This window comes from Xenopus laevis, chromosome 8L (assembly GCF_017654675.1).
Source record: "Xenopus laevis strain J_2021 chromosome 8L, Xenopus_laevis_v10.1, whole genome shotgun sequence".
NCBI classification, from domain to species: Eukaryota; Metazoa; Chordata; class Amphibia; order Anura; family Pipidae; genus Xenopus; species Xenopus laevis.
The window spans coordinates 43,658,622-43,686,579 of record NC_054385.1 but is presented as its reverse complement, the minus strand read 5'-3'; the positions used below and the strand labels follow the sequence as shown (position 1 = coordinate 43,686,579).

At 39.9% G+C, this 27,958-nt stretch overlaps 1 protein-coding gene across 1 annotated transcript; it reads left to right on the top strand.

Moving 5' to 3' along the window:
- The first annotated feature begins 11 nt into the window (after positions 1 to 11).
- LOC108698409 (cysteine protease ATG4A) lies at positions 12 to 26,444 on the top strand. The gene is made up of 13 exons (XM_018229872.1): positions 12 to 139; positions 11,709 to 11,825; positions 13,352 to 13,423; positions 14,164 to 14,262; positions 14,435 to 14,536; positions 16,171 to 16,243; positions 17,383 to 17,462; positions 18,858 to 19,039; positions 19,374 to 19,452; positions 20,280 to 20,425; positions 21,357 to 21,413; positions 22,459 to 22,570; positions 25,142 to 26,444. Exons 1-13 carry the CDS (start codon positions 130 to 132, stop codon positions 25,204 to 25,206), a joined length of 1,194 nt encoding a protein of 397 aa, XP_018085361.1. The 5' UTR covers positions 12 to 129; the 3' UTR covers positions 25,207 to 26,444.
- The last annotated feature ends 1,514 nt before the right edge of the window (positions 26,445 to 27,958 follow it).

The window sequence follows — 27,958 nt, the reverse complement described above, 5'->3', positions numbered from 1 at the left end:
TCAATACGCAATACCGCAAATAAGGGTGGTCTGGACAATGCAGGACTACGACTCCCGGGTTACCTTTCGTCGTCTGCCGCTGCTGTTGTTTTGGACGAGGCTTTGCCGGTCCCTGGGTGACAGGGCAGGATGGACTCCGGTAAGTGGCCTGCTTAGTCAGTGCATGGGTGGGGTGTTGACCTATTTATACGTGACGAGGACAGAAAGCCTGCTAAAATAAGGCTTATACAGTGGCATCTCTTAGGCCCAGTGTCTTTCTTACTAGGTGAAGCTTTTAAACTAGCAACTTCTGTATGTGTATATAGTGAATAAAGTACCCCCTCTTGTAAAATATAAGGATAGTATAAGTTACCCAGGAGTTTCATGACCATATTCGGCCTCGTGTTTTTATACAGGTCATGGAACTCCAAAGTCATTTCTAATATCCTCATATTTTGCAACTGGGGGTACTTTATTTATTATAATACACAAGTTTCAGTGAGTCATGTGACAGAAATGACATCAGAACTCACCGTTTATAACTGATGACATCAGAACTCACTGTTTATATGGATATAATTTACAAGATATTCATGGCTTTGTGTATTATATATATATAAACTCAAGTACTTGCGTCTCTCTATTGGTGCAAGTGCTTGGGAGCCGAGGCCCAGCTGGGTGCTGCTGTATAAGTGATCTTGTAGCTGCCCAGCGTCATGTCCTCGGGGCGAGCAGCCAGGTTAGTAATCCTGTGGCACAGGGCCAGTGACAAAGAATTCGAGGAACAACTACTAATGTATAACAATTCACTTTCAGTTTCACTTCCCATAAAGCTTGATAAAGCCACTTTCAGAAGATGTCAGAGCTCATTTAAAAGTTTCTCAGGAAAGTTCTAGGAAAGTATGTGGACACTGCTAAATATAATGAATAAAGTACCCCTCTTGTAAAATATAAGGATATTATAAGTTACCGAGGAGTTTCATGACCATATAAAAACAGGAGGCCGAAGGCCGAGTGTTTTTATACAGGTCATGGAACTCCAAGGTAACTTCTAATATCCTCATATTTCACAACTGGGGGTACTTTATTTATTATAATACACAAATTTCAGTGAGTCATGTGACAGAAATTACATCAGAACTCACCATTTATAACTGATGACATCAGAACTCACTGTTTATAAGGATATAATTTACAAGATATACATGGCTTTTGTGTATTATATATATTATATATATATATATATATATATATATATATATATATATATATTCTGGTCATTTCCCTATGGGACCAGACTGTAAATTATATCCTTATAAATGGCGCGTTCTGACGTCATAACGCGCCGTTTATAACAGGTGCCCCAGGCCGCCGAACTTGACAGAGTGGGGGGTCATTTATCAACACTGGGCAAATTTGCCTGTGGGCTGTTACCCATGGCAATCAAATTGTTGCATTCATTGTTCTACTTGCAGCCGCTTGGAAAAAGCAAAGCGCCGATTGGTTGCTATGGGTTACTGCCCACAGGCAAATTTACCCAGTGTTGATAAATGAGTCCCAGTGTGTTTGAATCTGACGCTGCGCATGCGAATTTGATGCCGCGAATTTGAAACGGACCAGAATTTCAACTCCGACCCCCCACAAAATGTAGATTATAATGCATAATGTACCCCCTGCTAGAAATTTATAAAGATATCAGGAGTCACCTCGGAGTTATGTGACCTGTATAAAAGCACTCGGCCTGCGGCCTTGTGCTTTTATATGGTCACATAACTCCTCGGTGACTTATAATATCTTTATAAATTACAGTAGGGAGTACATTATCCACTATATATTACACAAAAACCATGAATATCTAGTAAATTATATCCTTAAATGGTGAGTAGTGATGTCATTTCTGTCACATGAATCACTAAAACGTGTGTATTATAATAAAGTACCCCCTCTTACAAAATATGAGGATATAAGAAGTCACCTAGGAGTTTCATGACCATATAAAAGCTCAAGGCCCAACGGTGACTTATAATATTCTTATATTTTACAATAGGGGGTACTTTTGGACTGTATATCAAATGCCATATCTGTGTCTTTCTTTAATGGGGATGAAAAAAAATAAAATATCTGATAATGATATCATTTAAACATTTCCAATGTGTTATTTTTTTTTATACCCATGGTATTTGTGGTTTTCTGTTCTCTGCTGGCTGTAAACTTTCTCTTGCCTAGATTGGGGGACACAGGCACCATGGGGATGAAGATCCTGTTGCTGCAGGATGGACACTAAACGGTTAAGAAGCTCCTCCTCCTGCACTGGGCTTTATCCCCTGCCTACTTCCTGAAACCCTCAGTTTTTCTTTAGTGTCCTCAGAAGGAGGATGGATATTTACTGGCATGGAGCAATGGTGCGGATTTTAGTCATGTGCTATGCCAGACAATAGGGGCCAGAGTTTTCTTTCCAGAGCCCCCCCAGCCGAGAATTTTTTCAACACTTGTGCCCTTAGACCCTTCGTGCTCCACTGAGGTCTGCAGGCTGAGGCTCCCTCACTACCCTGTGACCACCGGATCCCGCTCTACGGAGGCTGCTCCAGTGGTTGGGAACAGGGTCAGCGCACCAGGATTGGGCACAGATGGTTGCTATGGAAGGGTAAGTAACTACCCTTTCCCCCCCCCCTCTACTTGTGCGTTCCCCACGGCCTGTCCCTATCAGTCTAGGCACAGGCGTAGCTTACCAGCATTCTCCTCCAGCAGCCCTTAGGTAGAGAGGAGGGTGAACTACTCAGGTGCAACGTCAGATAGCACAGGAACTGCCATTCTAGCATTCGGCGCGCCCTGCATCTTAGTTGAGCTCGGTTGGAACACATGATCGCCATTTTGGTTATGGGCGTACTCACGCAGTCGTGTCCCTACTAGTTCCCGTCTGACGTTATCCGGTGGCCATATCGCGACTGCAGGCAGAGACAGAAGTCACGCTACTCTACCCAGTGCCACTGCAAATTCTTCTGCTCACTGATCCGATATATGGATCTTGCCAACCTGGTTCCATCCCGGCGATTTTCCAACCTAATGCCACCCTGCAATCCAGTTCAATGACAGCTACGGCTAGCCAATTGAGCTCGGACTCTGAACTGGTGCGAGTTCTATCTTATCGCTGGCAGGACTCCAAAACCTCACCAGGATACCGGAGACCTTAGACGGTGCTGGAGCACCTGTCCGGACCCCCCCCTAAGGTGGGCGTGCAGTCTTCCAAACGGCCACATTCCTCACCACCTGAATCCCTTGAGGAACAAGAAGAGGGGTCAGGGAAGAAGGCCAGCTACTATCAGGGGAAGATTCTGATCAGGAACAAGACGCCCCTAGATCTCAAAGAGAGGTTGAGTCTTATCCAGACTGTGCTTCAGACCTTAAATCTAGAAGACACCATGGCTACCCATGAGCCAAGCAAGAATATCTTCAAGAGGCAGAAAAAGACTTCCTCAGTCTTCCCAGCTTATGAACAGCTGGAAGACATTATCAAGGCATAGTGAAAGACTCCGGACCGCAAGGTTCAACTCTCAAAGTGATTCAGTCAGACTTACCCTTTTCCACAAGAGTGTACGGACCTTTGGCTTATCTAAATCCACAACCATACCTGTGGCAGATGTGGCATCCTTCAAGGATCCCATAGACAGATGCCTAGAGGGTTTCTGTAAGGCTATCTTCTCAGCAGCAGCCCTACAACCCATCTTCGCCACAGCCTGGGTTTCAAGGGCAATGGAGGTCTGGATAGAACAAGTAGCACAGCTCATTGATTCTGAGGATCCCTCTACAGATCTGATTCTGTCCCAGATCGCAGACGCAAACACATACATTTGTGATACTGCACTAGACGCAGCCAAGCTTATTGCTAGAGCGTCGGCTCAATCCGTTGCAGCCAGGTGTTTTCTATGGCTCAAGACCTGGTCAGCGGACATCACATCTAAGAGATCGCTCGTCAGTCTCCCCTTCAGAGGAAAACTGTTTTTTGGGGCAGAGCTTGAAAAAATGATCTCCCAGGCGACTGGGAGCTAGAGCACCTTGCTACCACAGCGTCAGCCAATCGCTCCAGATATCAGTCTAAGCAGGGATCCAGTTGGTCTTCAACAAGAAATACCAGCAAACCCTCCCCGGAAAAGTCTTACCTCCGCATGAAGGGGTGCCCACCCCCAAGGGCATCCTCTTAGGAGGCCACCTAAGGAACTTTCGGGAGGTGTGGGAACAGAAGGTTCAGGACCCCTGGGTACTGAATATAGTATCACATGGTTACCTCATCGAATTTACACAAATCCCACTACAAAGATTCTTTGTGTCACGCCAACCATCAAGGGAGCCAAAGCGCTCCGCATATTGCAGAATTCTTCACGCTCTCTCAACATCAGGAGTCATACAGCAGGTTCCTCCTCAAGACAGAGGTCGAGGCTTGTACTCCAACCTGTTCATTGTGCCCAAGAAGGATGGCTCATACCGTCCAGTGCTACACCTAAAAGCAGTAAACAAGTATGTTCAGAAGCAACATACAATCGGTACTATTATCCCTAGAAAAAGGGGAGTCCATGGCAGTGATAGACATCAAGGACGCATACCTTCAGGTGCCAATACATCCCTACCACTACAGATTCCTTCTCTTTTTTGCAGCAGAAGGGCATTGGCAGTTTGTGGCGCTTCCGTTCGGGCTTTCCTCCGCTCCACGAGTATTCAAAAAGGTGATAGCAGCAGCCCTGACAGACCTGAGACTCAGGGGTGTGGGGGTTATACCATACTTAGACGACCTCCTAGTCAAGACTCCGTCTCTTTCTCTAACCACAACCCATCTTCACATGGTGATAGAGACGATAACTCAGCTAGAATGGCTGATCAACCAACAAGAAGGAGAAGGAGAGTTACATTCCCTTATTGGTCGCGATCGTGAGATCATGAAAGCTCTTTCCCAACCACTCGTGGACAGTTGTAACGACAGACGCCAGTCTACAAGGCTGGGGAGGGGTCCTGGAAAAGCTCACAATTCAGGGCAGATGGAGTGCAGCAGAAAAGTATCTTCCCATCAACATCCTAGAACTAGATTTGGCTCTCCCTGTCCCACTGGACAAACAACCTGAGGGGATTGCCAGTAAGATTACAATCGGACAACATGACGACAGTGGCCTACATAAATCACCAGGGAGGCACAAGAAGCCAAGCTGCTCTCGCAGAATCGCAAAGGATCCTTCTATGGGCGGAGAGGCCATCTCAGCGGTACACATCCCATACGCAGCTAAGAATAGACCTCCACCATCCGGAATCCAAGATCACTCAACCAGATCCCTCAGCACTTCTTGGGTGGTACACCACCAAGCTTCCGCTGAACAGGTTTGCAGGTCAGCAGTGTGGTCCTCTGTACACACTTTCTCCAAATTCTACATTCGCATCAGCAGAAGCAGAAAAGGGAGAAAGGTGCTTCAGGCCATTGTTACCTGAGCATAAAGGGTATTAGTCCTGCCCTCATGGGTATCTTTGGGACGTCCCCATGGTGCCTGTGTCCCCCAATCTAGGCAAGAGAAAAATAGATTTTTGTACTTACGTTAAATCCTTTTCTCTCGTCCTACATTTGGGGACACAGGCCTTCCCTCCCTGTAAATTCAAGTTGTATAGTTGTTAAAGCTAATTATAAATAGTTCAAGGGGGTGAGGTTCTCCTCTTTTTGCAAGTTGGTTAGTGTATGGAGGTCCTTTCTTCCTTCTTCGGCCCGAAAACGGAGGATTTCAGGAAGTAGGCAGGGTATAAAGCCCAGTGCAGGAGGAGGAGCTTCTTAACCGTTTAGTGTCCATCCTCCAGCAACAGGATCTTCATCCCCATGGTGCCTGTGTCCCCCAATGTAGGACAAGAGAAAATGATTTAACGGTAACTACAAAAATCTATTTTTAAAACCATGTAGGAGAAGTCAAAAAAGTGTAGCTGAAAAGAGCGAGCTATGAAGAAGCATACAAGGCTGATTTCTGCTACATTGTATCAAGTGACAGATGCAGAAAGGGCAGATGATCAGTGCTTTCAATGGCGATTACATTTACAAATAACTTTAAAACCACTGAACGTATTCAACGAATGTACATAGGAAAGCTGCTTCCAATTCCTATTTTTAATAGTAGGTCAACATTTTATTTTGGGTTGACCTTTACCTTTAAACGAGTGAGAACTGCCACTGCATTTGACAGAGATTATACCACATTTCCGTCAATCCCTGCCACAGAGGATCTTACAATCAAAGTCCATATCACAGACACACTAGGGTCAGTTTTTATTACACCTACTTGCCTGTATGTTTTTGAAATGTGGGAGGAAATTAGAGCATCCAGAGGAAACTCATGCAAGCATAGAGAGGGCATATAAACTCCATGGAGACCATGCCCTGCCTGGAGTCAAACTTATCACCCCAGCATAACTAGGCAGCAGAGCTAACGATTACTCCACTGTACAAAGAAATAAGTGTGAGTCGGCGACTCGGGACAAAGCTTTTAGATTAGGCATTAGACATGGGAGTACAAAATGGAACAAAAAGCCATACAGATGAAGTATTTTGAATGTAAGTACAGGTATGGGATCCGTTATCCAGAAACCAATTAGCCAATCTGCCATAGACTCCATTGTATCCAAATTTTTAAAAATGATTTTCTTTTTCTCTAATAATAAAATAATACCTTGTACTTGATCCCAACTAAGATATAATTAATCCTTATTGGAGGCAAAACCAGCCTATTGGGTTTATTTACTGTTTATTTACTGTTTACATGATTTTCTAATTTTGGAAAGATCCGTTATGCAGAAAACTCCAGGTCACGAACATTTTGGATAACAGGTCTCATAGCTGTAATACAATCAGCATGATACCTTTTACCATTGTTGTTTTTGGGTGTATCTGTATTAACAGACAAGGCAGTAGTGTCACACTGTGACAAACAGATAAAGGGTGATAAAAAGTAAATATTTTTATATTGCCAACAATGCTATCCATAATTAATTACTATGATTCTAGTTTTATTCAGCTCTGCACAGAACTTTGGGGTTCAGAGTTGTGAATGGGGGGTGGAATCCTGAAGGAGACATTACTGGGCCCATTTACTTAGCTCAAGTGAAGGATTAGAAGAAAAAATACTTTGAATTTCGAATGGTCGAATGTGGCTACTTCGACCATCGAATAGGCTACTTCGACCTTCGACTACGACTTCGAATCTAACGATTCGAAGTAAAAATCGTTTGCGTATTCGACCATTCGATAGTCGAAGTACTGTCTCTTTAAAAAAATACTTCGACCCCCTAGTTCGCCACCTAAAACCTACCGAGGCCAATGTTAGCCTATGGGGAAGGTCCCCATAAGCTTCCTATGAATTTTCTGATCGAAGGAAAATCCTTCGATCGATGGATTAAAATCCTCGATCGAACGATTATTCCTTCGATCGTAGGAATAACGCTAAATCCTCCGACTTCGATATTCGAAGTTGAAGGATTTCAGTTCGGCAGTCGAATATCGACCCTATGTAAATCTGCCCCTACGGGTATATATATATAGAATTCCAGCTCTGCATGCTTTTGGATTGATTATAAAGGGTGGCAACCAAACATCGAACCCCAAAGGGAATGTATTCATAATTCCAAAGATGAAATTGTATGAACACAAACATTTTTTTGCATGTTTTTTCCTTGTTGCATACAGGCCATGTTTATCTTCAAATTTATACTTGTCTAGTAACCTACAGAATCCAGTCAACTTTCTAAGTTCCATGATATGGAGCTGTTCAAAAAGAAGTTTCCAAACATGTGCTTCCTCACAAATCTCTGACATCTCAACTAAACCAATTTATAAGAAAGCGCCGCCAGTTTGATCCAAATTTACTCTGAAAATTGCTTCAATGTTTTGGCACCAATGTCCCCCTGTCTGTGTGCATCTAGTCGGGCGTTATTTATTTACTAGTATTAGGAGCGATGGCTGGCGGGAACCCATTCTGTTCTGCCAGATGGAAACCATTTACAAAGCACCCCATGCACATAGCCCTAAGAGTACAAGATGCCACGATCCATGATCTATGGTCATACATAAATTGCACCTCAAACTGCAACTCAAAAATACAGTGTATGCTTCTGCTACTGTATTGTCACCTTCTTCACTGATTCTGCCCGTGCTTAGTTAAGTGAGCCACTATAGGTTCTGGGTGACCTGTTGGCTTGAGGTGAACGGAGAAACCAGCTTAACCAGTTTAGTTACAAGAAGTGGAAGAGCAATTATTTTCCAGACATTAAGATTTCTGGGACTATTATCATTTTCACTTGCAGATAAGTGCTCTAGTCTACTTCTGCAATACAACTTGATTGATACCATCTGAAATGATAGAAATGGGAGAAGGTTGGCACATCTTCAAATGCAGTACTTGCCCATTTAAAACAGTTGTATTATTTTAAAAAGATGCCATTTAAAGGGGTTGGTCACCTTTAAATGAACATTTTAGCATGATGTAGAGAGTGATATTCTGAGTCAATTTGCAATTGGTTTTCATTTTTTATTATTTGTGTTTTTTGAGTTATTTAGCTTTTTATTCAGCAGCTCTCCAGTTTTCAATTTCAGGGTCCAAATTAACCTAGTGATCATTCATTGATTTTAATAATAGACTGGAATATGAATAGGAGAGGGCCTGAATAGAAATATGAGTAATAAAAAGTAACAATATATTTGTAGCCTTACAGAGATTTTTACATGGGGTCATCGACCCCAATCTGAAAGCTGGAAAAAGTCAGAAGAAGAAGACCAATAATTGAAAAACTATATAAAAAAAACAAAAAAACCACGAAGGTCAACCAGCAGAACTAAAGAGGGTACAAAGCCAGTCTCTTTGAATGACTGTACATTCCCTAACCTAATGCAGAGAATGTTCTCTTGACTTGAGATTCATACAATAAGGGGCAAGTTTACTTAAGATCGAATATCGAGGGTTAATTAACCCTCGATATTCGACTGCTGAATTGAAATCCTTTCGACTTCGAATATCGAAGTCGAAGGATTTACCGCAATTCATTTGATCAAATGATCGAAGGAAAAATCGTTCAATCGAACGATTAAATCCTTAGAATCGTTCAATTCGAAGGATTTTAATCCATCGATCTAACGATTTTTCTTCGACCAAAAAAAGCTATCAAAGCCTATGGGGACCTTCCCCATAGGCTAACATTGACTTTGGTAGGTTTTAGGTGGCGAACTAGGGGGTCGAAGTTTTTTTTTTTTAAAGAGACAGTACTTCGACTATCGAATGGTCGAATAGTCGAACGATTTTTAGTTTGAATCAAAGTCGTATTTGAAGGTTGAAGTAGCCCATTCGATGGTCTAAGCCAAAAAACATTAGAAATTCAAAGTTTTTTTTTCCTCTATTCCTATACTCGAGCTAAGTAAATAGGCCCCTAATTGAATATTGTAGGATATCTATCATTATGGCAGGGGCCAGATGATTTTAGCTTTATTCGTGCCACATCCATGTTGCTAATACATAATAAGCAGTACTGCTAGATCTATAACCTATTATCTGTTGATAGGCTTCCTGTGGGAAATTTTCATCGGGCAGCATTGAATGTCTTTCAGCAGTAAAGATCTCACTTGTATATTTTATGACATATGTTTATGTATTGCATTGTACAACAACTGCAAAATGGCAAAGTTTGGCCCCTCTGGGGCTTATATATTTAATCCTTGCATCATATGGGTAATCACTCACTGAAATGGAACAGGTTGCATTGTTGGGTCTGTTAATATAGATTTCTCATCAATCTCTGCAATGATAATAATACTTTCTCTATCTGCCCGAGTGCTGATGTATGGCTCAATGCAATTTCTGTGCTGTTGTCTAGCTGCAAGTTGTGTGATCTTTATCATTTCTGCTGGGAATTGACTTACTTACGCTCTGATGTTGTCATGTTAGATTGCAGAAGTTGTTTAGTTACAACTTATAACATTTCCTACTGTAAAATCGTATTGAGCACCCAGCCACAGGAATTCCAATTTTGAATGCTTAATTTAAATATACAAATATAGGAATATGTGCATTATGGTTTGATAGAAAGTTAAGCATTGAAGTTAGCATTGAAAATTTTGTTAGGTACAGGTGTGGGACCTGTTATCCAGAATGCTCGGGGCCTGGGGTTTTCCGGATAAGGGATCTCATAATAATTTGGATCTTCATACCTTAAGTCTACTAGAAAATCATGTAAACATTAAAACCCAATAGGCTGTGTTTGCTTCCAATAAGGATTAATTATATTTTCGTTTGGGTCAAGTACAAGGTACTGTTTTATTCTTACAGGAAAAAAAGGAAATCATAATTTAAAAATTATTTGGATGTAATGGAGTCTGCGGGAGATGGCCTTCCCGTGATTCGAAGCTTTGTATTTGAGGGATTTCTGGGTAATGGCTCCCATGCCTGTACAAAGAAGCCAAAATCAAAAAAACAGATGAGCTAAAATAGAATATAAAAACGGCATCAGAAAATTATTTTTAAATGTGTAAATAGTAAAAACATTTACTTTATTATAGAATGGCCAATTCTAAGCAACATTTCAGTTTGTCTTCATAATTTATTTATTTCAATTTTTAAATTAATTGCCTTCTGACTCTTTCCAGCCTTCAAATGGGGGGGGGGTCACTGACCCCATCTAAAATAAAATGCTCTGTAAGGCTACAAATTAATTGTTATTGCTATTTTTTATGACTCATATTTCTATGAATATCAGTCTAGCAGTCTCTAACTCAAACCAATGCATGGTTGCTATGATAATTTGGACCCTAGCAACCAGATTGCAGAATCAGTGCAATCTGGAGAGCTGCTGAATGAAAAGCTAAATAATTCAAAATCCACAAATAATAAAAAAATGATTGCAAATTGTCTCAGAATCTCACTCTTTGCATCATAGTAAATGTTAATTTAAAGGTGAACAACCCCTTTAATATCAGAGGGAGGTAAAGTTGTTGATGAGAGCAGGTAAAAAGCATGGATTCTGTACTGAGGTTTCTAATGGTGGCCCTGATGAACTGGAAAGAGTGCAGAGATGTGCAACCAGGGCCGCCATCAGGGGGGGACAGAGGGGACAAGTGTCCCGGGCCCCCCATGCCAGCGCCGAAGATCTGCGGCCAGCCAAACAGCCGAAAATGCCGAACTCCCGAAGCGCCGAAAAGACCCGAAGCCACGAAAAAAGCCGAAGTTCCAAAGCGACGAAAAGACCGAAAGTCGCAAAAACAGCCGAAATTGAAGTCCTAAAGCGGTGTAAAGACCCGAAGTCCGAAAGGAGGCAAAGATGAAGTCCTGAAGCCACGAGTTCAATTCTACTGAACACCAATTTGTGTGTTTTTTTTTTTAATCCCCTGGCCACCAATGTATTATTTTAATATTCTATAGGCCCCTGCCACCAATGTTTTTTTAAAAAAAAATATGTTTTTGGGGCCCCATTTGAACTAAGAAGAAAGATTGTCAGGGTTGTTTTCTTTGGAGAAAAGGCACTTGCGAGGGGATTTCATTACCTTTCACAAGTACGTTAGAGGGTATTATAGTAGAAAGCTAGGGATCTTTTTCCCCCATAGAAAAGATCAACGCAGCAGAGGCTACCCCTTTAGACTTTCATTTGAAGCAGCAAAAATGGTTTTCACCATTGTCTTTTTTTTTACCACAATTAAGTGTGTAACCGTGATTTCCTTTGTTTGTTTTTTCCAGACCCTGTTTCAGATTATTTGAAGTATGAAAATGAACCCGAATACTTGGATCTAGAAGAACTTCCTGACTCCGACGAGCCAGTTTATATTCTGGGAAAGCAATATGATACGAAAACAGGTTATTTAGATCATCTGTTTGACTTTACTGAAAATGTGACTGGTACCGGTTTGTGTGTAATCATTTTATAGTGTAAAAAGATTGTGGTTTATAATACCCCAGATATCATTCAGTGGGCACTTTGATCACAATATATATGAGTAAGGTCTGTTTTCCTAATGCTGCTATAATGGGGACACCCTCTGTGTCATTAGTCTTAAGAGACTCCAGACTTCTGTCCCTTTTTGGGGTAGAGGTCCAAATAAGCCTTGACAGAGAATTGTGTAAGTGGGAGGCAATATTTTTTTTTCCAACCCTTTTACTGCTGCAAATCCTAGATTAATGTGTCTTCAATATTCTTTTCACTTTGATCTCTGCTTCACCACATGTTTTCTGGCCCGTTTCTATTTACCCTACAGGCTAAAACTGGCCATAGACACACGGATCCTATCGTACGAATCGAGGATTCGTACGATTTTCGGTGTGCCGAACATCTTTTCATCCAGCGGAGATCGGTCATTTGGTCGATTGGTCAGGTTTGATTTTGACCCGACAGATCCCGCCAGAGCCCATTGCACATCGTAATTGGATCGTTCGGCCATACAGCTGAACAATCAGATTACCCCCGATATAGCCATGCTCGTTAATGGCATATCGGGGAAAGATCTGCTCGTTTGGCGATGACGCCAAACGAGCGGATCTTTGCGTCTATGGCCACCTTTATTTAGAGAATCTCTGATCTCCTACATTTCCTATCTTAATTGTTTACCAGGTCAGCCCCCAATGCTGAGTATCACGGGGTAGTTGGCTGCTCCCATTGTTGCCCACTTTACTACTATTCCCAGGTTGTACTGCATTTATTACTGCATTAATTACTCAGCATGAAAACAGCCGCTGACAGCCTGTGTGCCCATAGCATTAAAGAGTAGTTCACCTTTAAATTAACTTTTAGTATGATGTAGAGAGTGATCTTTTGCAACTGGTAGTCATGCTTTGTTATTTGTGGTTTTTTAATTATTTCGTTTTTTATACAGCAGCTCTCCAGTTTGCAATTTCAGCAGGCTGGTTGCTCGGGTCAAAATTACCCTAGCAACCATGCATTGGTTTGAATAAGAGACTGGAATATGAAAAAGAGAGGCCTGAATAGAAAGATGAGTAATAAAAAGTAGCAATACATGTGTAGCCTTACATATCATCAGGGGTCCCCAATTGAAAGCTGGAAAGAGTCAGAAGAAAAAGGCCAATAATGAAAAAAATATTACAAATAAATAATGAGGACCAACTGAAAAGTTGCTTAGAATTAGCCATGCTATAACATACTAAAAGTTAACCTAAAGGTGAACCACCCCTTTATGAAATGATACTGATATATTTCTGTAGATGACAGAAGTTTTAAGTATCACAACCAATTTTGTTATTTATAGAACCATGTCAGTATCCCTCTAATTTATCTACTGATCCATAACTGTTTCTAAATCCACTCCAGTGACCATGCAACTAGTCAGTATTGTGTGTTCCTCTAAAAGGGCTCTATATTTTTATTTCAGATAAATGTGATCTCCAATCAGATATTGTTTCCCGTTTGTGGTTTACATACAGAAAAAAATTCTCTCCTATTGGTGAGTAGTAAATTATTCTCAAAGAGGCCTCCCTGCTGCAAGAATAAAAAAAAGCTTTAATATCCCCCAGTGCATTATGGGCTTTAGTGCTTTTTCATGCATGCCGATTTTACATGATTAAAGAACAAGGGAACATGGTATATTTAGCAATGCTTTGTACCAGCAAGAAAGAGTGCATTTATAAGCAACTTTCCAATGCACCTCTAGTATAGGTAATTCAATGTACATTCATTACAAATTTTGAATGTTTTTAAAGTTCTTTCTAAGTGTAATTGCTATGAAAAGCTCTACAAGTTGTTTTTTCAACCTAACTGAACTATGTCTGTACTTTGGTATTCGTTGCAATGCTGGTTCTAATTATTGAAACAATATAGCAGATGCAAGCTGGCTTTTGCTACATTCTTTTAGTAGTTACAACCAGCAGTACATGCACAGAAAAGCCAGAAACAGATAGGTACTTTTGTAATAGCTTTAGGGTATGGTGCTCCAAATTATGTAAATACTGGAAAACCCTAGGTCCTCAAGGATTCTGGATAACAGATCTCTTACCTGTATTTCTTTTACTATCACCTGTAAAAGATCCGTCCCATCTCTGCCAAGGAAAGCAATATGTTCCCAGATATGTGGATGCAAGTATTCTGAGAAGGAAGATTCAACACACACACAATTTGCTATGCCCTTTTACTTTAGTGTTTGTATAAGGAAAATATTAAAATACTTTGTCTGTCCTTGATTGTTAGGAGGAACGGGCCCTTCTTCTGACACAGGATGGGGATGCATGCTCAGGTGTGGACAGATGATGCTGGCTCAGGCTTTAGTTTGCCAGCACCTAGGAAGAGGTAGGTACAAATACCAGGAGGGCTCCCATTTAACGGTCTGTATGCTGGCAAGTCTGGTGAAGCTGAGTTAGCAGCTATAATCAGCCCTTGTTTGGGCACCTCAAGCCTACAGAAACAGAGTTATAAGTATTATTATTACTGCGCCAGTATCAGTGTTGTATCTTTCTCTTAGATTGGCGGTGGGAGAAACACAAAAATCATCCAGAAGAGTATCAGCAAATCCTGCAGTGTTTTCTGGATAGAAAGGACTGTTGTTATTCTATTCATCAAATGGGTAAGGAAGTAATTTAGGAAAAGCGGTCATCCGTTGATTGCCTTATAGTACTTGGCAATCAATATGTACAATGTATATAATTATTATTATTATTATTATTTTTAACACGTATTTATAAAGCGCCAACATTTTCTGTTGCAGCATTTTAGTAGTAAAGATACGTGCTTGTGAAGATGCCCCTTAGTATCTCCACATCTTCTTTTCTGCTGATGAACAACCCATGCTCTTGGCTGCATCAGTTTAGAGACAAACTGACAATATACAGAATTGACTAATAGTCATTCCGTAGCATCGGACACATGCAGCCTTCCTTCCTGCTAACACTTTGATGATTTCCAACTACCCCTAAGCTGATCTTGTAACAGCAGCACAGGGAACTGCAGTGGCATTTAATACCTTTGGCAGTGGCATTTGTGTGACAGGTGACCATTGAGCATTGATTGTTCTGTGTTTCCAAAAACACACAAGTGCACCCAAAATCGATTGCTGTTCAAATAGTTGGGAAGCAGTTGCCTATTAACTACAATTCCAAAATTGCTACATTGATCAATTATAACATTTGGTCAAAGCCTAAAGCACCAGGAACTCAAAAGTTCACGATACATTCTCTGGCCTAGTTGTTTCATTTGGCACTCACCAAAATAATTCATTCTCATCTATGCGATTGCATATCTGAATAATCAATGAGTTGGAATAAAGGTGCAAGACTATATGTCTCCAATAGTCATAGCACAAGCTCTTAGCAGCAGGTGTTTCTTTTGTTTTGCCTTTTTTTTTTTAATTTACAGATGCCATTACGGCTTTCAGTCTGTTAATGGGGCTTGTCCGTGTTGCAGAACAGCAAGCAGGCTCTTTGACTTTTTATTTTTCTTCTCCGTCTCATGTTGATTTATGTTTTTAAGTATCTACTGGGGCTCCCTATGTTTTTATGCAATGTTCTTTGAGAGTGGAAATCACTTTCTATTAGAGAATAACAGAATACATATTACACTGATATGGGAGAGATTTGAATGCCCTGCTGTTTCCCTTATCACCTGGTACACTCACTTGGATGGCCTCACCCCTAGGGGGCCTGGGTTCACTGGTTGGTGTTCCCAGCCAAGTATTATGGATACACAAGTTAAAAATATGCTCACAACAATTATACTTTCCCCCATTTTGCCTAGCCCTGCCTATGTTCTGTTCAAGCCCTGCTCATTCTCCAGTAAGCACCTCACCTTTATCTATCCATGATCTTCGTCCCCCTGCAAATGGGCCTTTCATATGACTCCCTATATGACTTCATATGTGTCCCCTATACACACCGGGTCAACAGGGTTTTTAGTCCACTGTAACCAATTCTGATGGCATCTGAACTTGATCACTTGAATGCTGAAAGGCAATGAATGCATTCTAAGCACACTGCTGGTGTGGTAAAAACATCTTGCCTGTGCCAGACACAAAAATGCAGCATGTGCTTTTTCTTTCTATGTCTTGTACTGGCTAGCCATTTTGATGTTTGCATATCCAAAGGAGGAATAGTATGAGTGTATACAATACCAGAATTCTTGCTGATGTGCACAGTTTGGCATATGAGTCTTCTTACTGTTTATGCCACTTCGTTGCTAATATGCTTTCTTTTTTGGGAAAACCAGCACAGATGGGCGTGGGAGAAGGAAAGTCTATCGGAGAATGGTTTGGACCAAACACAGTGGCTCAGGTCTTAAAGTAAGTAAACTTCGTATTGCATAAATACAGTTCTTTTGCAAATGTTTATGATTGCCAAACCTCTTCACTTCATTTTCAGGGTTGAGGTCTTGAGTTCTGGCGTGGTACAAAGGGATTGGTGTTGTGCCACCATTCAAAAAGGGATCCCTTTCTCAGCCTGAAAACTATAGGTCGGTTAGTCAGTGGTAGGAAAGTTTTTGGAAGGGGTTATAGGTAAAAAGATACTTGAATACGTTGCAAACCAAATACTATGAGTTTGTCAACATGGCTAAGTTAAGGAATACTGGCCTGGAACATAGTATTTGGATAGAGAAGTGGCTGAAGGACAGATTACAAATAGTGGTGGTAAATATAACATTTTCTAATTGGACCATTGTTGTTAATAGAGTTCCTCAGAGGTCTGTCCCTGGCTCTTTGGTTTTTAACTTGTTTAATGATGACCTAGAGGTGGACATTGAAAAGTTTCATGCAGGATGCTGCAACTAAGCAGAAGGATTCAACAAATTTAGTAAATGAGGTTCCATGTTAATAAGTGCAAAGTTATACACATTTACCGAGTTAAATGCGGTAAACAGTAGTATGTTGGTGGTATCTTCAATTAAGTAGGATCTGCGGATAACAAGCTGTGTAAATAAATATATATATATATATATTACTGAACTGGTTAAAGGGATGAGGAAAGAGGAGTTGTTTTCTCTGCAGAAAAGGCGTTTGAGAGGGGACATGATTACTTTTTACCAGTACATGATGAGGGCAGTGAGGTTGTGGAATGCCCTGCCAGTTTTGTTGTTAAGTATGGCGTTAAAATTACACACAGGTATAGGATCTATTGGAACCTAGGGTTTCTGGATAAGGGATCTTTCGGCATTTTGAATCACTACCCCTTAAATCTGCTTAATTGCAGACAAGGTACTGTTTTATGACCACAGAGAATCATATCTAAAAATTAGAATTATTTTCTTTAAATGGTGTTCATTGGAGATGGCTGTCCTGTAATTCATGAAATAACTGGTATCAAAATAAGGGTTCCCATACATTGAATTACTCCAGTTAGTATATAATCTCCTCAAATGCAATGCATGGCAATACTTTTTACACATTTGCTTTGTTCTAAATCATTTTTCTTTAACTTTTTTCAGGAAACTTGCTTTATTTGATGAGTGGAATTCACTTGCAGTCTATGTTTCCATGGATAACACTGTTGTAGTTGAAGACATCAGTAAGTAATCATAATGTTTGTTTGTTGTGTATCTGTTAATGTAGAATAGAAACTGTCAGGGAAAGGCTTTTGTACTTAAAATATTAATGCCAGTCACGCACAGTTCAATCTGACCATAGAGTCTGCTTATTTCTGCACTTCCTGCAACACCATCAGTCTGTATAAGATCCATCCTCAGAAAAGTCATCTGCCAATGTGGCATAGGAAGGGGCACATTCACTAACAAGGGTATGTTTATCCTAAAAATCTGCTGGTTTGTAGTCCACTTAAAAGGAGAAGGAAAGGTCCAATCCATGCAGGGGTTCCCTAACATTTGTAGGGCAAATGTTAGGGCAATCCATGTAAGGGCACCCCCCAAGGATTGTAATGGGTTACCGAATACTCTGGGTCGGTGCTCCTGTTAGCTCCTCTCTTTTTAGAGAGTGAAAATCCAACTAACCACAGCAGAGCAATTCAATAGCATAGAACCTTTCCATCACATATGCAAAGAATCTTTTTCTCAAAATGTCTGACATAAATTTTTTAGGAGAATGGTTTCTGCATATTTACATACATTTACATAAAGGTTTTTGAGGCCACATTAGACAAAAGTAATGTAGATAAAAACAGTGCAACCACGGACAATACCATCCATAATGCATAAGAGGTGTCGGTGTTACACTTATCCCACACAAAAGCTCTGACCCTTACCTAAATGAATTAAATTGCAGGACAATCCTTTTTACAGGCTGGCAGTAACTGCAGCTGCTGAACAGAAAATAAAATGGCCATTATAAATATTAGTTTAGAGGGTTTAGGTTGGCAGGGAAAGCCCATTATTTTCCCAGGAGAGGTACATGGATGGTATTTGGGGGCCTATGAGACCCATCAAGAGTTATTTATAACAGCACTGAATGCAGCGCATACCCTGATGGTTGCCCCACAGGAAAAATATAAAGGGAATCGCCACCCAAAAACAATTTCTTGTATAATGAAAGAAAATGTGATTCTAAGCAACTTTACATTATACACAAATTAGAAAATAAATTAATAGGAACCACTGCCTTATGGTGTTTAGTCGTGTGACTGAACCCTTTACTCTTCTTGGACCTAATTCCGGATTTGTAACACAATTGTTACTCTTTACTTCCATCTCTTATAGGTTTTTTCTACAATTTTAAAATCTGCTTATTGGAACTTACATGCTGCCTGACAAGCAATATTACAGTGTTTAGTTTTTGTTTCAGTTTACTGGCAAGCATTCCAATAAAATATTTACATTTTGCATCAACAATAAAAGGAATCTTTTTTTTTTTTTCCCTAAAATAATGCATCAGTGCAAACGTGTGCTTTATACATTTCTATCTACAAATATCTAAGATATAAAAATCAGATTTTTAATGTTTTGTCCCCAAGAGACAATGTGTAAGTACCAGCCGCAAAGCTGCAGCATGGCACAGGCTGCCTCCCACCAAAGCACTTGGAGCAGATGCAGAGATACTTCAGGACATTGCTCAGGCTGGAGGCCATTGCTGCTTGTTGTGCCTCTCCGGCTTGGGATAAACCACATCAATCCTGTATATGTTGATGCTTTTAAGGTGAGTTATTTTTATCGCTGTCACAGCTTTATGTATATGTTTATAAAGGTGATGACAGAACTGTGCTTCTGGACCGAAATATATACAAATATAAAAAATAAAGTATTATTTAGTTTAAAACTATGGTACATGTCATATATCTATATTTATTTTGTTGGTCCCAAAAATTGTTAGGGTATGATACCTCCCCATAGGAGAATGGGATTGAAAACAAGCAAATGCAAAGCACCCAATGAAAGTTACTGATGACCGGATACCCAAGAGTGCCAAACTAATTTCACGCAAACAAAAAGTAATGATAGCTTTATTTATTTTGTTGTTTCTTTCTCTCTAGGCATGCTTTAAAATGCCCCAGTCATTAGGAGCTTTAGGAGGAAAACCAAATCATGCCTATTATTTTATAGGCTTTTCAGGTAAATTTTCTTATTAAAAAAAACCTCTCCCTACCTCCTAAGAGATTTCATTTTCAGTTCAGTGTTACTTTTACTATCCCGCTTTACTGTAACAACTGTTAGGGTAAGGTCACACCTGGAGATTCGGGGAGAAGTAGTCGCCTGGCGAATAATCTCCTCTATCCTTCAAGGAGATTTAGTCGCCCGGCGACTAGTAATGAAAAAACACCTGCGCATTGGCACTTGCGTCGTTTTCTGAAGTTGCCTCACCAGGAAACTTCGGGCGACTTTGGAAAACGAAGTGCCATGCTGCAGGCAATTTTTCATTGTAGCAGGCGGAAGCCGTTCGGGGAGATTAGTCGCCCCCCAAAGAAGAGGCAATTAGTCGCCGGGCGCCTAAATCTCCCTGAATCTCCAGGTGTGACCTTACCTTTAGGGAAAGTATTGTTTATCATGTTGGTGCAGTTATAGAGACATTACCACGACTAGTGTCTACTAGTTGACTACATGGGGCATTCTGTGGGAAGCCCGAGTGGCAGCTTGCTTATACAGGGTATGGCCATATTTTTACACCGACTATAGGCACACTGTATTAATGAACAGCTGATTTGGGGGGTTAATATTACCCTTAAAAGCGTCAAAATTTAGCTGCATCCTTCTAAATGCGATGCACTGGGTTAAAGGGGTGTTCACCTTTCCATTAACTTTGACTATGTTATAGAATGGCCAATTCTAAGCAACTTTTCAAATTGGTCTTAATTTTTTCTTCTTTATATAAAATATCAAAATATCTCCACATGGAGCCTAACGCGTTTCATGCTTACCTAGCACCTGTTCTTTCCCTATAGGAGATGAAATAATCTACCTGGATCCTCATACCACGCAGACATTTGTGGACACTGAAGAAGCTGGAACAGTACAGGACCAGACTTACCACTGCCAAAAAGGCCCTAACAGTATGAAGGTTTTGAATCTGGACCCTTCAGTAGCGTTGGCAAGTTTGTTCACAAATGCACGATTTATTTATTAGGATACTTGCTAGGCTGAGATGTAAAAATGATACTGTGATCCCAAAACTTCTGTTTACTATTAGTTTTCTGACATTAAATATTTCCAGGCACATAAGAATGCTCTTCTGAATACTTTTTGCAATTTACATTAACGAGCATTTAGCATGCTACTAGTAGTATAGAAATGATCATATAAATTGCAAAAGAACAGAGAGTAAATATGTCCTATTATTTGAATAATTCTGGTGCATTTTCTAGCTTTCTTCTCAAAGTCGCTCTTCTTATAAATCCTCAAGATCCTAGCATGATGTAGACATTTTCAGATGCATTATCTGACTGCTATAGGCACGATGCTGGTTTAGGGTAATCACAAAAATCCATATGAGCAGGACTTGTACTGTACTGTATTAATGACAGTTTCAGGTTCATCACCCATTGCCTTGTTAAAGTTCTTAATCCTATGGTACAGGTATTGGAACTGTTATCCAGAATGCTGGGAACCTGGAGTTTTCTGCATAAGGGATCTTGCTGTAATTTCCATCTTAAGTCTACTAGAAATCATGCAAACTTTAAATAAACCCAATAGGCTGGGTTTGCTTCCAATAAGAATTAATTATATCTTAGTTTGGATCAAGTACAAGGTACTGTTTTATTATTGCAGAGAAAAGGGAAATCATTTTTAAAAATTCGGATTATTCGGATAAAATGAAGTCAATGGGAGATGACCTTTCAGTATTTTGGAGCTTTCTGGATAACGGATACCATACTTGTACATGGTATGTTTTAATAACTATGGTGTTCTAGTGGAATTGGGCAAAACACCCACACCTGTCTCTGCTTCTCGTTAAAAAAAGTTTGGAAAAAGGTCTGATTTTCTGATCGGATCTAATTTTTCTGTATATTTTTAATCCTCAGGGCTTCTTTTGTAAAGATGAAAATGATTTCAACAACTGGTGTGAAGTGATAGAAAAGGTAATGAGGTATTTATTTCTCTGCACTATAAGGGGCACATTTACAAAGCTCGAGTGAAGGATTCGAATTAAAAAAACTTCGAATTTCGAAGTGTTTTTTGGGCTACTTCGACCATCGAATGGGCTACTTCGACCTTCGACTACTACTTCGACTTCGAATCGAACGATTCGAACTAAAAATCGTTCGACTATTCGACCATTCGATAGTCGAAGTACTGTCTCTTTAAGAAAAACTTCGACCCCCTACTTCGGCAGCTAAAAGCTACCGAAGTCAATGTTAGCCTATGGGAAAGGTCCCCATAGGCTTGCCTGAGATTTTTTGATCGAAGGATATTCCTTCGATCGTTGTATTAAAATCCTTCGATCGTTCGATCGCAGGATTTGCGCTAAATCGTTCGACTTCGATATTCGAAGTCGAACGATTTTAGTTCCTAGTCGAATATCGAGGGTTAATTAACCCTCGATATTCGACCCTTCATACATCTGCCCCTAAGTGTATTTAAATCAATTTAGGCCATGCACACTGTTAATGAATAGATGCTGTACTAACACATATATTAATAATAGAACATGCCTAACAGAAGCCAAGTCTTTTATTGATGAGGGTCTATGTTTCACTTTGCATTAGAGCTCTTTGGGTTATCACTTGTGCTGTTTTATTGTAAATCAATCACATGCCAAATACTTTACCACCAGCCGCATTTCCGGGGTTCAGTATTCATTTGTATTGATGGAAAAAAGATTCCGACAACCTAGCTGCAGAGACTTACAGCCTTCAGTTTCCCCAGACCCATTTACTTGCTGGGGCCATCATTTTATCTGTACTTGCTGTATATTCAGAATTGACTCTTATTATTCTTTAGTCATTAAAACATTCTGAATTTTACTTATTGTTTGAAAAGCTTGTTTTAATTATGTACCATTCTTTTCCTTTTAGTTCATTATTCATGTAAGCTCCTCCCCTGACTATATACTATTCAGAGACAGCGAGGTGTCAGTCAATGGGATACAGCTTCATATATGATTTTATTAAATTGTTTTTTTAGGAAATTCTAAAACATCAGAGTTTACGGATGTTTGAATTGACACCAAAGCATCCTCCTCACTGGCCGCCTTTTATACCTCCGACAAAACCAGAAGTGACTACTACAGGAGCAGGTAATGGATATAGAGTTTAACTTTAAATGTAAACAAGCAAGAAAACAGATAATAATTATAATTGGGGATATAAGCCCAAGGAGTGTCCACAAACAATTAAGTTCAAAATATCTTAACCTGAAAAAGGGGACTTAACCTCTATGACTTTATACCTGAATAGGAAAATTTCATAAATAATCCAAACAATTTTTTTTAAAAAGGCAATATTTATTCACAACCATGCCCCAACTATCAATTAAAAACAAGTTTAAAAACAAAGGTGCTACGCATGGGAGGAGGGATCCCTCTCCTTGGATTACTGAACCACACAACCCGATTTAAATAAATCAGGTTGGAGGAGCGTATACAGTGTGTAAACTTATGCGAGTTATTAAATAATATTTATACTGCTGTAAGATACAAGACTAATCTGTCTATAAGGAGTATGACATGTCGAAATTTAACTTGTTATTCATGCATCTATGCCACAGCACATGTTGTATCCGTCATTAGTTGCCATGCAGCTGGTTAATCAGTATATTAAAGCAATGAATGGTATAATGGGCAACAAAGCAGAGACCATAAGCACTGTCCAGAACGTTATATATATTTGAAATTATCCCAATAATGCAGATGCTGGGTCTCCTTCAGAGAACAACGTCCCAAGGTGTTGATCAGGGATACAATATGATAGTTATATGGTAAAGGTCGGCAATGGGGTCTGTATATTGGTAGTGACAACCGGTGGTATTAGGAATCCATATGTAAAAAGTCTAACAACATCCTTAGCGATTTAGCAATCGCAATACTCCACAAAAAGTTATATTTGTAGCTGTGATGTGGATAACAAGACTTATGGAATCCTATAATGGCACTGTCCTGTCCGATCCAAAGTAACACAAGTAAACATACAGACCGTGTTCCTGAAGTTTCACCACTGAGCCGGCTTAAGGTGAATGAGTAAGTTCAACGTCCATGATCCAGTGCCTTGTCACCACAAATCTTTGGAGAGGGGCCCCTTCTCCCAGAACGCTGCACCAAACTCAACTACCATTTGGCCGCCAAATGCAGCTTTGTCAAGATATAGAGTCTTGTACTACAGATAGATGGGCAGATGCTTTTTATAAAAGGATGGGATCTAAGCCAGGGGATCCATAAATAATTTGGTAAAAATTGGCCACATCCACTATACTCTGATATGTCATACCCTGTTGCCAACAACGAAAGCTGTAAGAAATATGTCAAATAATTCAGTGCACCATGAGAAGCAATTTTGATTGGTAGCTTACTGGACGCCAAGATTAGATCAGCGTCTGTTCCACAATGTCAGGGGGCCAAATACCAGTATGATGTGGCCAAACATGGCAGATGCCAACTCCGCTACATTACTCTGTGTTTAAAGACCAGGTATTGGGCCTTCTGCTTTTATTTGGTCAAGGAATGCTTCGGTCTCAACAATTTCAGTAAGTTGGTACATTATCCCTTGTATATTCTGTATCATTTAATATATATTCTGGTTTGTGAAAACGATTAATATTAATTTCCTTGTGTATACCTTCATTCAGTTTTCCTTAAAGGAAAGCTATACCCCAAAAATAAATATTTAAGCAACAGATAGTTTACATCATATTAAGTGGCATATTAAAGAATCTTACCAAACTGGTATATATATTTAAGTACCTTTTGCCCTTTTACATCTCTTGCCTTGAGCCACCATTTTGTGATGGTCTGTGTGCTGCCTCAGAGATCACCTGACCAGAAATACTGCAGCTCTAACTGTAACAGGAAGAAGTGTGGAAGCAAAAGACAGAATTCTGTCTGTTAATTGGCTCATGTGACTTAACATGTTTGGTTTGTTTGTGTGCACCGTGAATCAAACGATTGCAGGGGGTGGCCCTTATTTTTTAAAATGGCAATTTTCTATTTATGATTACCCAATGGCACATACTGCCAAAAAAGTATATTGTTATGAAAATGGTTTATTTACATGAAGCAGGGTTTTACACATGAGCTGTTTAATGCCATATCTTTTTATAGAGCCCTACATTGTTTGGGGGGTATAGTTTTCCTTTAAAGTGAAACGGACATATTAAAACCATAGGCGTGTGTAATACAGGTGAAATTAACGTGTCTCATAGTGGAATATTACAATTGCCTCTGATGGAGGTTTCCACCAGTCTCTCTCTCTTCAGCCTTGTGCTTTTGTATGGTCATGGAACTACTCGGTAACTTACAATATCTTTATAATACACAAAAGCCATGAATATCTTGTAAATTATATCCTTTTAAACAGTGAGCACTGATGTCATCCGGTTAGTAGTGATGTCATTTCTGTCACATGTCTCACTGAAACTTGTGTATTATAATAAATAAAGTACCCCCTGTTGCAAAATATGAGGATATTAGAAGTTACTTTGGAGTTCCATGACCTGAATAAAAACACTCGGCCTTTTATATGGCCACGAAACGCCTCTGTAACTCATAATATCCTTATAATTTACAAGAGGGGGTACTTTATTCACTATATATTTTACAATAGGGGGTACTTTATTCACTATATAATAATTGTGGGTGCTATTCTCTTTTTTTCAGAACTCATTGAGTCTACTGATAAACTGTTTGATGTCGAAGAAGAGTTTGAGATTCTGAGTGTCTAATGCAATCTCGGTCGATTCTGAGTGTCTAATGCAAACTCGGTCGGATTTTGTCACCTTACACAAGCAAGCTTTTCTAACCAGAAAGTGCCTCAAACCTCATGGAGAACAGAGCACAATTCCAAACCCCTTGCCAGGATTTTGTGGAATGGGTAGAAAACTCCATGAGTCGAACAGAAGGCCCCCTTCCAGGTTCCTTGTGTGAACCTGTCTCTGTTTCGAGGGTACACATGCAATACACAGTGTTTACATTTCCCTCCTTGCATCCCATGGGGGTGGATGGAGATAGTAGTGAGACACTTGCGATGTATTACAAGTAAAGAGGTTTATGCAGTACATCACTAGCTGCAAATAAGGTATCCTTTTTGCAAGCCTCCAAAAGCATACCTTTTTATAAATCATTGTTTTTAACATGTTAAATGCTGGATATATTTATACTGTATATGTATTCTTTTATGTGTGAGCTAATACCGTCCCTGCAGGGGTGTGTTCCGTGTCTAACAAAGGGCTAGTCACTGTGCAGCCTTTTAACTGGAGTTGTGCTACAGTACTGCTGAATATGGTTTGGGTGATAGTACAACAACAGCAGCAGCAGCAGCAGCAGTAGCCGGGCTAGTGGAATCCATGCACTAACTATTATTCCCCCTATAACCTCCAGAGGTCCTTCAGTCTTTACAGAAAGCCACGCTGCTTGTTTAAAGCTGTATTACAGATGTCTGCACACAAGCCCTACATTGGTTCATTTAACTGTTGCCATTTCAGGTCATTTTCTGATTTTTGGCTTTCTGTAAAGAAGCCACTGTTATTTCTGTGATGGCCCCATGTATCACGTTGTGCCAGATAGCGGACATCCACACAGCAGTATGGTCATGAAAAAAATAGGAGCATATATTATAAATGCTGTAGGTTATAAGAACAGTTAAAGCATGCAAACAACAAGCAGGATCCATTCAGTTTCCTTCCAGGTTTATATGTATAGGTAAGTGTAAATGCCCTTATTTAAACCCGCACGAGGGCATTGCTAGGTAGTGATATCATTTATTTATTTGGAAATCTGAATTTATACGACTACAAATTTTCTCTAGTAGCACTTTTGCCTTTAGGTCCATTTAAAAGCATCATGTCGGAATAATAAAGCTGTTGGTTTTTGTTAACTCATAGCCAACCATTCAGTATTGCGTTTTTCACTCTCACAGGAACAAATCGGCCACTGATGTTTAATAAAGGAATAAGAATGTTTACATTGAGCTGTCATGATATACCGCATGAGAGATGGTAAGTGCTGGTTTTCAGCTAAAAGTATGGAGGGCTGGGCACCCTATGAATCTCTGGCATCCTATACTTATAATCACTGCCCCCTCCAACAAATATATGCAGTATTCCCTTCTTTATCATTTGCTTGTGCCATACTTTAACAGTTGTGCCCATAATTGCCACATGGTTTAATAAAAATGGTACTGACTTATAGTGAAATATAGAGACGGGTAATGAAAAGCATACAGATGAGCCTGGATCCAGTTGTGTTTAAAGGATTCGTGCTTAAAGGATCTGTTATTCCTGGCATTCATTCAAAGATCTGGCAGGGCCCTTTTGTGCATCTCTAAACAACATCTTGTGGATATTCAAATACTGAGGTTTCCTGTTTGTAACAGCTCAGCAGCACAGATGGAAAGAACGGAGTTTGGCATTGAACCACACAAACAGATCTGCATTGAGAGCAGGGGCTATATACATGTTTTGCACTGTACAACAGATTTACCACAATTCCAATTTGAAAAAGATTCACATTTAAGGGATACTGTCATTTTCAAAATGCATTAGTTAATAGTGCTGCTACAGCAGACTTCTGCACTGAAATCCATTTCTCAAAAGAGCAAACAGTTGTTTTTTATATTTAATTTTGAAATCCGACATGGGGCTAGACATATCGTCAGTTTCCCAGCTGCCCCCAGTCACATAACTTGTGCTCTGATAAACTTCAGTCAATCTTTACTGCTGTACTGCAAGTTGGAGTGCTATCACCCCCCCCCAGCAGCCTCAGAACAGTGGGAAGGTAACCAGATAGAAGCTTCCTAACACAAGATAACAGCTCCCTGGTAGATCTAAGAACAGCACTCAATAGTAAAATCCAGGTCCCACTGCAACACATTCAGTTACATTGAGTAGGAGAAACAACAGCCTGCCAAAAAGCAGTTCCATCCTAAAGTGCTGGCTCTTTCTGAAAGCACATGACCAGAGATGGCTGCCTACACACCAATATTACAACTGAAAATACACTTGTTGGTTCAGGGATGAAATTTTATATTGTAGAGTGAATTATTTGCAGTGTAAACAAGGTAATTTAGAAATAAAAACTACATACAAATCATGACAGAATCCCTTTAAAATCAGGCTGTTTGGATAGAAATAACCTGTTTATTTTAAAACTGACTGTGTCTGTCTTCCCAGCCTTGGTGCTTCTAACATGACGATATTGATAATTAGCCTGTAATTTCATTTTCTGACAGTTACATTGCAGTCAACTTTTCCAGCTTTCAAATGGGGGGTCACTGACACCGGCAGCCTCAAAACAATTGCTCCGTGAGGATATAGTTTTATTGTTTCCTCATGGAGCAGGCTCTCATTTAAACAACCATCAGGTTATGATCCTTGCAACCATATAACTGCTACAATTACAAAAGAGCCACTGAACATAAAGCTAAAGTATTCAAAAACCATAAAAATGAAGACCAACTGCAAACTGTCTCGACATCAC

Excerpts from the sequence above, each read along its gene's own strand:
- LOC108698409 (XM_018229872.1), top strand. Across the intron at positions 16,244-17,382 it reads ACAGTGGCTCAGGTCTTAAA|GAAACTTGCTTTATTTGATG; the intron begins GTAAGTAAACTT and ends AACTTTTTTCAG. Across the intron at positions 19,040-19,373 it reads TATATGTTGATGCTTTTAAG|GCATGCTTTAAAATGCCCCA; the intron begins GTGAGTTATTTT and ends CTTTCTCTCTAG.